This window comes from Leptinotarsa decemlineata, unplaced genomic scaffold (assembly GCF_025532065.1).
Source record: "Leptinotarsa decemlineata unplaced genomic scaffold, Ldec_3_MD MMD2_P_RNA_scaffold_12, whole genome shotgun sequence".
Classification (NCBI taxonomy): Eukaryota; Metazoa; Arthropoda; class Insecta; order Coleoptera; family Chrysomelidae; genus Leptinotarsa; species Leptinotarsa decemlineata.
In genome coordinates, this window is record NW_027412526.1 from 4821298 (window position 1) to 4833736 (window position 12439).

General features: G+C 35.7%; 2 protein-coding genes across 7 annotated transcripts in view; one reads left to right on the forward strand and one right to left on the reverse strand.

Moving 5' to 3' along the window:
- Positions 1 to 8912, reverse strand: part of Arms (Ankyrin repeat-rich membrane spanning) — a 91416-nt gene extending 82504 nt beyond the window's left edge. The window contains 1 exon segment of the mRNA XM_074172491.1: positions 8730 to 8912. The gene's annotated coding sequence lies outside the window, so the exon portion shown is untranslated.
- LOC111516106 (choline/ethanolamine transporter flvcr2a) overlaps positions 1 to 12439 on the forward strand; it is a 91491-nt gene that overhangs the window by 964 nt on the left and 78088 nt on the right. For 2 of the 6 annotated variants that reach the window (XM_074172501.1, XM_074172536.1), the window contains exon 1: positions 7558 to 7624. The exons of 2 other annotated variants lie outside the window; for them this stretch is intronic. In XM_074172501.1, coding sequence (XP_074028602.1) covers positions 7573 to 7624 — 52 coding nt within the window. In that variant the 5' untranslated portion in view covers positions 7558 to 7572. Of the gene's footprint in view, positions 1 to 6586; positions 6722 to 7557; positions 7625 to 11431; positions 11588 to 12439 lie in introns of those variants that run through there. 2 more of the 6 variants (XM_074172525.1, XM_074172512.1) reach the window with 2 other exon arrangements.

A 12439-nucleotide genomic window follows, 5' to 3' on the forward strand; every position in this document is an offset into this window, starting at 1 on the left:
ATCGACGAATTTTTGTTGTTTCGGCTTGCGGAAATCGTCAGATTATATATTTTTCGTTATCCTTGAATTATTTTCTTCAAAATAAAAAAAATTAGCTACGCTCGAGAATGTCGAAATTACGTTATTTTTTCACAGCTTTGCTGCCCTCCCCTTCCTTTACGTCACTCTCAAATTGTCAGATTATTGGAGTATACACTTTTTAGTAGGTAATTAACTCACCCTACCTTAATCTGACGCGCTCGAGAATTTCTGATGATCAATTTTTTTTTACTAATCCGATCCTTTATCCCTCACAGGCGGCCTTATATATGGGGCTCATATTTGGTGAAGGTACTTAACCGGGTACGAGGTATCCCCCTGTATATTAATCTGCCGCGCTTTAGTAAATTCCGAAATCTCCGCTTGGGCTCCCCTAATATTGAGGAGAGTTAAAGTTTGTCGCTTATTCGCATACACCTGTGACTTGAGAAAACTTCATAAGAGAAAATCTAAAGGGGCCAAATCACACCAACCTCATACACAAGTCAATAAAAATATTCTCGGACAGTCAAGCGGCATTCCAAGCTCTTGGCTCCTACCGAGCAACGTCTAAATTGGTAGCAAATTGCCTAAAACGACTCTCCGCGATTGACCTAACAGATTGTCTCTCGTCTGGAATCCTGGCCATACTGGCCTGGAAGGCAATGAAGCTGCTGACTCCCTTGCAAAGGAAGGTGCTGCAAGGAGCTTCATCGGACCAGAACCTGTCATTGGCATTGCTTTAGGCTTTGCCAAACAAAGATTGAACACCTGGATGGCAAGAAGATGCATGGACTTCTTGCAGAATCTTCCAGGATTGGCTACTTCAAGGCGTTTATTCGCCCTTCGAAGCTGGATACCTAACAGTTGTTGGACTACAGTATGGATGAACTATGATGTCCAACAGGCCTTCTTACAGGTCACTGTCATTTGAATCATCATATGCAGCGACTCGTACTGTCAGAAGACAGTGTGTGTCTCTGTTTGAGAAATGATGAAACACCAGAGCACATACTTTGTGCCTGCCCCGCTGGGAAAAGAATCAGGTTTTTAGAGTTCGGCAGATCCGTACTCCGTACAACCCTTGTGGGTTGCGCTGGTGGGTCGAATAGACTAACTTACTTTGGGCCTAACCTAACCCATTCATCCAGAAATGGGCCTCATCGCTGAAGATGATTTTTCGATGAAAATTAGAATCAGTGGCCAAGTGCTCCAAAGCCCATTCAGAGAACAGACGTCGTTGTTTATGGCCATTTACCTTCAGTTCGTGGGTCAGTTGAATAGTGTATGGGTGCAGGCCCAAGTCACGACGCAAAATTCGCCAAGTTGTGGTCTGCGAAAGGCCGAGTTCTTGTGAGCGAACCGAAATCGACTGCCTCGGATTCACCTGCACAATCTCACAGACAGCGGCGATGGTTTCGACAGATATTGCGTTTCGTCGACGTACGGGTGTTGGTCGATCGTTTACTGAAACAGTGGATTCAAATTCATCCAGCATATTGCGAATAGTCGTTACGGCGACCGTAAAATGAGCGAAGCGCGCGGTACGTTGCCCGAATGTTGAATGCTGAATCCTTCCGTGGTGATTTGGCAAATCAGATTGAATAAACGACAACTATTTTGACAGATGTAGCTTCAACAAAATGGTCGTTATCAATTGTTAAAGTTCGGAAGTCCCCGTTAGAAGACCCTATACTTTGACTACCAATATTCGAGGTTGGATATTCCTGAGAAATCAGTATTAATTCTTCATATGTTGAAAATGTTTCTAGATAAATAAATATCACTCAGTGGTATTTATAGATGATTTTTTTGTGATCTTTTCAAACGGTTCAATGGTTCAAAGGTTTAAATTGTCAAAAATTTCATCTGAGCATCAACTCCTCGTGTATGGGCTCCTTTATTACAATCATTACAGGGAACAAACCAACAAAAATATGTAGAAGTGTAAAAGATAACATTATTAAAAGAGATACATACATCTATTTGGTGCTGAATCGAATGATACATCTTTTTCATTTTGATAATCGTTAGGATTCATCCGATACGGTCAGTCCTAGTTTTTGACACAGTACGCGCAAGTTGATTGATTTGAACTGAGGAAGGTCTACACGCTTGGAATATAAATGAAATTAGCTACTACATAGTGGAATACGATTGACAAATATTTACCGAAGATATTAATTTATCTAATGAGAATTACAAACACTATACACTCCCATCAAAAGCCAGCTTCATAGGTTACTATCCTTCGTGTTATTTTTTACTAATACTCGGAGTAAGATGTGTGTTTTTTTGTGAGGAACTTACTTACCTGGGTGGTTTCAGAAGTTCCCGGCCTGACGTAGAGATGGCGGTAGTTGTTCAAAAAATATCACTGTATCAGATAGTACACACTCTAGAAAGCATATGTTTCAAGTTTGAAGACGCTGCATTGTTTGTAATTTGTTTGGTAGCCACAAATAGCATAGGTTTTTGGTGAATTTGTGAAAATAGAGAATATTAGTCATCGTTTGTTTGAAGGTGATTGACAATGTTTCATGATGAATTTCATTATTTCGAACTTCTATTGTCTGATATCATATAAAATGATTTGAAGTCCCTAAAAGAACTGAAAAAGAATAATTAAAAATGAATAGCTGAAAATAACAATTATATTAAGCAAAAAAACCTGAAATGAAATAATAGTGAAATGAAAAGAACAATTGAACAAATAATGAAAAATTAAGAGAGCCAAGTTACTTCACATCGTTTCGATTGTTAGTATCCACAATCATCTTCGGATGATGACAGGTCTAATTCCTCCGAGAGATGACTATTAATGTGTCATTCGAGTACTTTCCCTTATCTCCGTTTTCCTTTTTCCGCTTTACCGGTTTAGTGGGAGATGACCGTGTGGCGGAAGTTGGCCATTTTTCGCTTGATAATGGGTTTCCATATGTTGCGTATCTCTACGCTAGCTTGGCTGAATACATTGTTGGACATCATGTATGCGGCTTCTTTGAATTTCCTCCTAAACCAATGTTCCTCTCTGTGCAAGATCTCAGCTTGGGACCACTCGATGTTGTGTTGATGGGTCCAAACATGCTCTGCTATTCCTGATTTGCTGGTTTCCCCTCGCTGTGTGTGTTTCTTGTGCTCCGCAATGCGAACATCCAATGGCCTCTTAGTTTCAACGGTAAGAAAGTTGAAGTATTGAGAAAACACACTGGCGTTCTAGATGAAAAGTAAGGTAAGGTAACGTCGGTAAGGCAAGGTAACGCAAGGTGAAAAGTTGGCTGATTTTTCAACTTTCTGCGTTGCATTCTTACCTCCAACCAATCAAAAAGCACCATACTACGAACTTTGACGGATATATCCGAATGGTGTAAAGGTAATGTCAGCAGATAAACTTGAACGTCACATTGTGAAATTTGGGTATTGCTCTATTAATGATAATAAATATGCGTCTTCCATAATATTATAGAAATGAAAATTATTATTTATTCCATATGAATGATTGCTGCTGTCAAGATTATGAAAAGTTAATATTTGTTTATGCAATCCTGCCAACTCAAAAATTACCAAAACCTATAATCACTACGGCAATTCTTCAAACTTTACTTTTTCGTGAACTTAAAAAATGGATACCTTACCTTACCTCTCTGCATTACCGTACCTTACCTTACCTTGCATTATTATAAACTAGGGGTCACGGGGTATCCGGTAAATGCAATTTTTTGAATCACAGTCCGCGTTTGGTGGTCTAATTGGAACCAATTCTTCTTATCCTTTCCGATAGTCCTCTGATGTAGGGAAGTGCAAACACTGATTGTGACGGCTTCTCTTCCTTGCAAGACTCCTGCTGTCTTTTAGCCAAAGTCTTTTCTACCATCGCTTTGGAGTAGCCATTCCGTTGAAGATCATTTTTGATGATGTCTAGTTCTTTCTCGAAACCTTCCTTCGTATTACAGAGCCCAAAAGCAGGTCTGCCAGAGTCTTGATGATTCCTCTTTTAGTCAATTGATGGTAGTTGAACTTGTGGTTCAGATACTGTCTCTTATGAGTGGGTTTCGGTATACAGATATTTCCCACTTAGTGTCGGTCCTCTTCACCAATACGTTTAAGAATGGCAATTCGTTGTGGACTTCTTTCTCGATTGTGAAAGTGATGGAAGGTCTTACGCTATTGATGTGTTTCAGGAAGGCGTCTAGTTCAGTATTCCCATGGTTCCATATTATGAAGGTGTCATCAACGTATCTCAACCAGACACGAGGTTTCTTGTGGGCTTCTTCAATGACCAGAGTTTCAAACCACTCCATATATATGTTGGCTATGACTGCTGAAAGTGGCGATCCTATTGACAATCCCTAATCTTGTGTAAAGATTTCGTCCAGGTCCCCGTCTTCGGATAGCTTCCTCTGTATGATTTGGAGTGCTTTTTCGACCGGAATGTTGGTGTATAGGCTTTCCACATCGAAACTGATTAGTTGATCTACCTGTGTGACTTCAATTGCCCCTAGTAATTCGACAAAATGCCCTGTTTTTCCTTGCAATGGTTGTATAATGGGGAGTAAAAATCTACACAAGTTTTGAGTAGCCAAATCTCTGGAGCTAATAATCGGTTTGAGCGGAACGTCCTCCTTGTGGATTTTGAGTAGTCCGTAGAAGTAAGAATGGTTACTGTGGTGCGCTGTTAGGAATGATATCTCCTTATCCGAAAAATAGACTTGGTGTTTTTTTTCTAAAGTAATTTGGCTTGGAATCTCTTAACTTTTTAGTTTTATTTTGTTCTATTTTCACTTGTATTTTATTTCATTATCATTTCATTTCAGGTTTTTCTGCTTAATATAATTGTTATTTTTAGGTATTCATTTTGAATTTTTCTTTTTTAGTTCTTTCGGGGATTTCAAATCATTTTATACAGGGCTATTCAAATTCGTTTCTGTACATGGGAATCTCGTGAACCATAAGAGATAGAGTGTCGGTTAAATTATGGCAAAGTTGTGTATTTCAGAGACCTATTTATTCAATGATGTAAAGATCTCGAATATAACTCTTTTGGTTCTGAAGATATACAGGAAAAAAAAATCCCAAATTATATTTTGGCCTATATCTTCTTTATTCGCAGACATATTGAAAATCTGTCCACATTTTGCTATTGGCACTTGATGTGGGCTCTCAGAATATATCCATGAATCTTTTATACAGGGTGTTACCTGACTTAGGCCAACCCCCATCTTTGAATTTTTAAATACGGACCTGTATTTAAAAATTCAAAGATGACACCCTGTATTAAAGATTCATGGATATATTCTGATAGCCCACATCAAGTGCCAACAGCAAAATGAGGACATATTTTCAATATGTCTGCGAATAAAGAAGATACAGGCAAAAAAATAATTTGGTATTTTTTGGTTTTTCCTGTATATGACCAGAACCCAAAGAGCTACATTCGATTTCTTTACATCATTAAATAGGTCTCTGAAATACACAACTTGGCCATAATTTAACCGACACTCTATCTCTTATCGTTCACGAGATCCCCATGTACAGAAACGAGTGTGAATAGCCCTGAATAATATCAAATAAAGGAAGTCCGAACTAATGAAATTCATATTAGTCATTGTCATGTGGTATAATACATTTATTTGAAAGACCTCAGCTTTTCAGATAAAAGCTAAACTGGACTCTACTCTGCGCGAGTCTGCTCCTTCGTTTACAACAGTAAAATATTGGGTAGCAGAGTTTAAACGAGGCCGTACGAGCTGCTAAGTCGACCACCGCGATGCTAAGTCGAGCATCGCGGTGGTCGATCAAATGAGGTGACGACTCCAGAAACGGTGAAGAAAATCCACAAAGCGGTACTGAATGGTCGTCGACTGTAAGTGCTCGACCTAGCAGATTTTTTAGGCATTTTAAAAAACTGTGCTCAAGATTGGTGCCGCGTTTGCTCACATTCAAAAATTCCTCTGAAGAGTCGAATGACGTTCATGTGGCTGATGAAGAGGAATATTCGGATTTAGAAACCGGCTTATAATTTTTCTATTTTACAAAAATGGCCCTTTTCAGGGCCGCCAATTTTTTTCTAAAGAATTCGTATGGCACTGAAAATGATGATGAAAATTGTTTGTCGAACTTGCCAAAACGATGACGCAAGCTAATCGAGCAACTGTCTTCACTTGTTTTTCAATACTGAATGGTGATCGGGTTGTTTGTTTTGGCAGTCTACAAAAATCTAAGTTTTTTCATAAAGCTGAGAAAAACAGTAAACTAGTAATATGAATGTGCGCGTTCGGTCCCCATTTCACAAATTCTAGGAGCGCAGATATTTCTAGAAACTATTCGCAAAAAATTATTCATATTTACTCAGAATGAAGAAGTTTTGGAAAAATTGGCAACGTCGCGTTGTAATCTCATGTTCTCCTATTCCCACGTTTGACATTTAACGCTTTTGTAAATGTCAAACTGGTGAATTTTAAATCATTGAAATAAGCGAGAATTTTAATTATTCTTTGTATATTTGTGAGCAAATCACTTTTTGTATGGCTCTAAATTACTATATTATGTGTTCTGGCATATGTTGCAGGTCTAAAAGCAGTGAAATAGTGCAGATAAATTGCTTGTGTTTGTGTATTTCCACTGACCACCGTTGAGCATTTTTTCAAAAAAAACTATCTTCCAGCATATCCGCAGTAAAATTTCACGATTTTTATCGTTTTTGGTGAGTTTTTAACCATCTGTCAAAATTTCATGAAAATCCTGAAGGTTACCATATTCGCTACCTTTTCCGACTATATTATTGTATGGAACTAGGTGGGGATCATTTTGAACAATTTATCCGTTGATTTTGTTTCCACTGATATTATTTGTTGTTAATTTCCTCATTAAAATGAACGACAGCGAATTTTCTGTTTTTTCTTTAATAAAACGTTCAACATTCAATTTCTAAATAACGAATGAACCAATTTCGAAAAAAATTACAGAACAAAAGACCTTTCAAATGATGTATCACTCGACCTCCCATGCCATTGAAAAAAATAAGGAAGGTAGTTACTGAACGCAGGGGGTGAAATTTGGAGTATGATTTTCATATCAAAATTGGTCCCCTAGAAATAAAAATTGACGTGTTCTTTGAAACCCGGCGATTTTGAAAAGATTTTTGAGTGTACTTACGTATTTTGATGCGTAGATTACGAATCCGAAAAAAAAGCGGCGTTCTCCCTTATTTACAAAGTTACGGTTCTTCAAAGTTCAGAAAAGGGTAACTTTTCAGCCTTCTTTTTCACAAGATAAACATTTAAAACACAAGCCGTTTATTCACTAAGTCACCTTTACACCTTATTCCTCCTTCCTTGACACTTTTCACTTCAAAAAACAACAATTTTTCAATAAAAATGTAAAAAATTTACGGAGCTGCGTTTTGGTTATATATCTCTGTATTTAACGTGTTTAAGGTTAATGACATAGTTGGTACGACTGATACTGTCAATATTTATTTCTAAAGTAATTCAAATGTTTTTTGTCTTCGTTCTTTAGGTCGTAAATTAGGTTTTGGTGATGAATTAAGATAAGATGGATTTAAGAAGTAAACTAACAGCAGCTTATATTTCACAAAATAATCCTAGTGAGTATGAGTTATATCTGAAATAGTAGGAGGTGGCAAATACCAACCGCTTTTTTCTGAAATGTCACAGTAGGTAACTAACCTAGAAATAGAAGAATGCCACAAGAAGAAGCATTCGTTTATAAATTAAGTTTTTTATAAGAAAAGTGTTGACTGTTGAATTGAAAAGTGTCACTTAAGGAGGAATACGGTGTAAAGGTGACTTAGTGAATAAATGCTTGTGTTTTTAAATAGTTTGACTTGTGAAAAAGAAGATTGAAAAGTTGCCCTTTTCAGAACTTTGAAGGGCCGTAACTTTGTAAATAAGGGAGAGCGCCGCTTTTTTCTTTCGGATTAGTAATCTACGCATCAAAATACGTAAGTACACTCAATTTTTTTTTAAATCGCCGGGTGCCCTCAAAACGAATATTTACCAAAGTATGTCTATATCTATAGAGCTGCAAGAAGATTATGTTGAAAAATTGATAGGTTTTTTCCAAAAAATCGAGGACGGTCGTTTTTGCCTGGGCTTAATTGGCGAAGGTTTTTAAGAAAGTTATTGAAGAGCTTGAAAAGATGGTAGTCGACTGTAGAATCAATTTACCTGGTCTCAAATCCACAATATGCACACTTGCAGGTTAGGCATCATGAGTAACTTAAAGTGGATGTTTGATGAAAAATTATTGTTTCTTAGTTTCTTATATTTGATGAAATTTATTGTGTTTGTAGTGGCCCGTACTCTTGGATGATGATAGTTGTTTTAGAAAAAACAAAGAATTTTGCGATACCAGCCAATAATTCCTTCAAAGAAAAGTTATTGAATAAATACACTTATTGTTTCAAATGTAACATAGCAATCACTTACAGACCGATCGTAGAAAACTAATATATTAATAAAATTGGAACATTTATTTGTTGATTTTGAGTTTCCCTGCTTTGTGTTCAATTAATCATCTTGTCATGACAGATTTTATCTCATAAACACTCTTTCTACATTCCATAATTAATACACAGATGAAAAGGCATGTGTTCAGTTATAAACACCCATTGTGGAGTGTTTGAAGAAGATATCAATACTTGAAGAAACAGATAATGAAAAATGTCAGGTTATTATAAAAACACTTACCTATTGAAGACGCTTTTGAGTGATAGGCGACAGTTTTTTATAGATCATCCAATCACAGTTTTTTCTAGAACTAGCTTCACATAATATAACGATACATTATTTGGCTGTATTCACAAAAATAAATACACTGACCTTCCTATCAGTCTGGTTGAAATCGGCCATGCAAACAGCTGACTCGACTTCAAAAACGAAGTGGCTAGGCTGCCGAGTGCCGGCAATGCATTCAAATTAATTATACAAAAGACCAGTTATATGTCATTTGAATCTGTCAACAGACAGATTTGGAATCCGATTTTTGTGACGAATGTATGGTGAATACATCAAACGTTGGTAATCTGTAATGTTTTATTCTATGAACTTTCAGTTTGATAATTATTCTTAAGGTGCTTATTCGGTTAATAATTCAGGGTTGAACTCTCAACTTGAATCGAAGCTAACAGATAGAAGACTTCTCTATAACATTCAATGTTCTTTTTCTGAATCAAACATTTGAGAAAGATTCATCTCAATAACCATAAAATCATTTGTCTATTATTTCAGCAATCTCTTGGAAAAGATCGCCTATTTTACTTTTTTGATGACAACAAACTTGTTATTTTTTCCATTTGAATGTTCGAGGATAAGCTGCTAGTAAAAATCTTCGGCAATTAAAAACATTATATCTCAATGAATATCTGAAAGAAATTGCGGCTTGAGTTGGACCTTAAGTTTTCTCTGAGATGGTAAATATGGCAGACCCGGTCATTATATCGTGAGGACACACAATTCCGCTGAGTTCATCGATTACTTTCTTGGGTGTCTACTGATACAAATAGAATAACACCAGACAATACTCGTTTTGGCGTAGGTACGTTTCCCCAATCAAGTTGCGTCGAGAACAGTATTGCAGTTCTGGTATTCAAAATAATGTCTAATTCATTTTGGAAATTCCCAGCAAATTACCTGTGACTACCGTTTTGAGGTTCAATTCTTCAATTCAATACCTACAGCTCAAAGTCACTTTTTGAGAACACATCCATTTGGAGAATAGCTTTCCTGTGGAATACAGATATTCAAATCCAATGTAATAGGCTTCTTTTGCATAGATTTCTCTTTGGAAATGTTTTAATGATTTTTCTGCGGTGCTTCAACATTTTTAATAAAAGAAAATAATAAAATATATTGTATAGTTTATGTTTTTTCCATTTTTTTATTTCCCAATTATAGTTTGTCGTGGAATATCTATCCTCTATATATGTTTTTTAATTTTCTAATTTTGAAAATTTTATTCACAACTGACAATCTGTCAATTCTCAGGCAGGCGTACAAGGGCAACAAATTTTTTGAAAATAAAATTCACCGAGTGAGTGCACAATTTAACAGCACTCCGAGAATTTATTCATCATAATTTTCCTAATTTGAGCTCAGGAAAATTGGCGTTTTTTAAATCTACGCCAGAGCAGATAGATACTTATGAAAGTATTCATGTAGTTAACATAAGATTATATTAAATACCCGGTACCGATGCACTAGCCACTGACTGCGAGAATTGAGCTTACTTCATGTAAAAATAGATGGCGACATATTTTACATCAAATCACCGAAAACTATAATCCTATAATTACCTCACTTATTACGGTAGTTTTATTCAGTTTTTCATTAATATGCAAAGTGTAAATCTATGAGATTATACATAAATCTCAAATTTCACAGAGATTTCCTACTTTTCATTTGTTTGTGATTATTATTCGAAAGTACCATTGTCCTAAAATGGTGGCAAAAACTGGAAAACTGGGAAATCCAAGACAATATCATAATGAGGAAGAAATATTAACTCTGGTAATGTCAACGAATAATTTGAATAAATGCTGAATGGGAGGGTATGCTCTATTATGAATCAGGTAGATTTCTACAACCAGTGCTGTGGTGCAACCTATTGTTATAAGGAACGTTAAATATATTTATAACGGATTGATTATTCAGGATTTTTCAAATGAAATAATTTCTTTTCAGTTTTTTCAACTTTTTACTTCAGGTATCTCGAATATAAGCTAGATAAAAATCAACACTTACACATTACTTGATGTACTTCCAAAAAAAGCCATTTTTGTCGAAGCTCCTGGACACATTTTCTTATACACAATTACCAGATTGCTACATAGGCTCACTAAACAGTACTTTTTAGATTTACTAGTCACTATGGAGAACTAACTTCCACCTTTTTGTTAAAGAATATTGCTATAGATATATGTAACAACGCATAATTGAATGTTCGTGTCTATGCTTTCTTATGGCAGTATTCAATAGTTTTCCTTGAGTTTGACTTTCGAATTATCAAACCTAGATGTCGCCCATTGTGTGATCAACTCTTGTTACGTGATTGACGGAAAACTAAACCCTTGCTAAAAGAGGCGAATGACGGTTCGAAAGACGTATTGCAAAATAGAGGTGTCTGACATTGTACTAAAATGAATAACAAATCACTATACGATAAAAAACTAACCGATTTGTTATCTAATTATATGCTTTGCCTATAACACTTTTTGACAAAATCGGCCTAGTACCCCTGATCATATCTAGGAAACATAGCTTTCATGGATGTAACGGTTTTGGTTTACCTATACTGAAAACTACAGAGATTGACATAAAGCGATTTCGATAAAGTGAAAAATATCAAAAAATCCGTTTTCTTTATCAGAATGATAAAAATGATTTTATTACTGAACATATGAACCGTTATTTCTGAACACAGATGATTGTGATGTGATGGAGATAACCAAGGATTTTCACTGTGATTATCTGATGGAATAAAATACATGAGAGGAATATCTTAACTACTTGTGTCATGAGAAAAGGTTTCACGAATTCTAATTTCTGTGGTAAGTCTCAAACAGAAATTCTGTACTTAGTAGTTTTATTCTTATTTTTCTGACTTGGCTCAGCATGCACAGTATCCGCGTAGTTTCTGTGAGGTAGAACAAGAGCATCACACAATAATTCCTTCAGTTTTATTAATAATTTCTTCAGTTTTATTTAATTTTTTATTTACAAGGAGTCTAATATTGTCAGGTTGCAATATCGTCTCTTCAAAATTAGTAAAACATGCGACGAAAACCTAGAGATTTACCGATTGTGAGGCCAATATTTTTGATGCGTTCAGTTAGATTAAGATTGATATTACCATTGCTATTCTACCAAATAAAATGTTAACAGTATTAAAAGGAGAGATTGTTGAACATTATTTTTTTGAAGTATCATAACAAATTTGTTGGTTAGTTTTTAAACACACTCAAGAAATTGAATGTAGATTCGAATGAATGAATGATAAGCATGCTGATAGCATTTGGAAAGTTGTGAAATGCAAGCCATGAATAGTGAAGGCCCAAGATTCGACCCTTGGAGTACACCAGCACAAGTTTCAAGGATTTTTTAAGATTGATTTGTCATAATAACTAATAACTAGTTTTTCTCATTCAAATATTTTTTGGCGGGATGTGCAAAAGGTCAGTAAGGCAACAAAAAACCGCTAGAAAACTCAATTGAAAGCTTTGAAATAATCTATCAGAACAGGAATATACATGGAATATACAATATATAAGGAACATGTTTCTTAGATTAGAGAACTCGTTTTTTAAGGGTAAAATACAAGCACTACAGGAAAATCCTTAAGTAGCGATTCATATTGGATTTGAAGCTAGAGATTAAATGCATTTTGAAAAAACGTTTCCAGT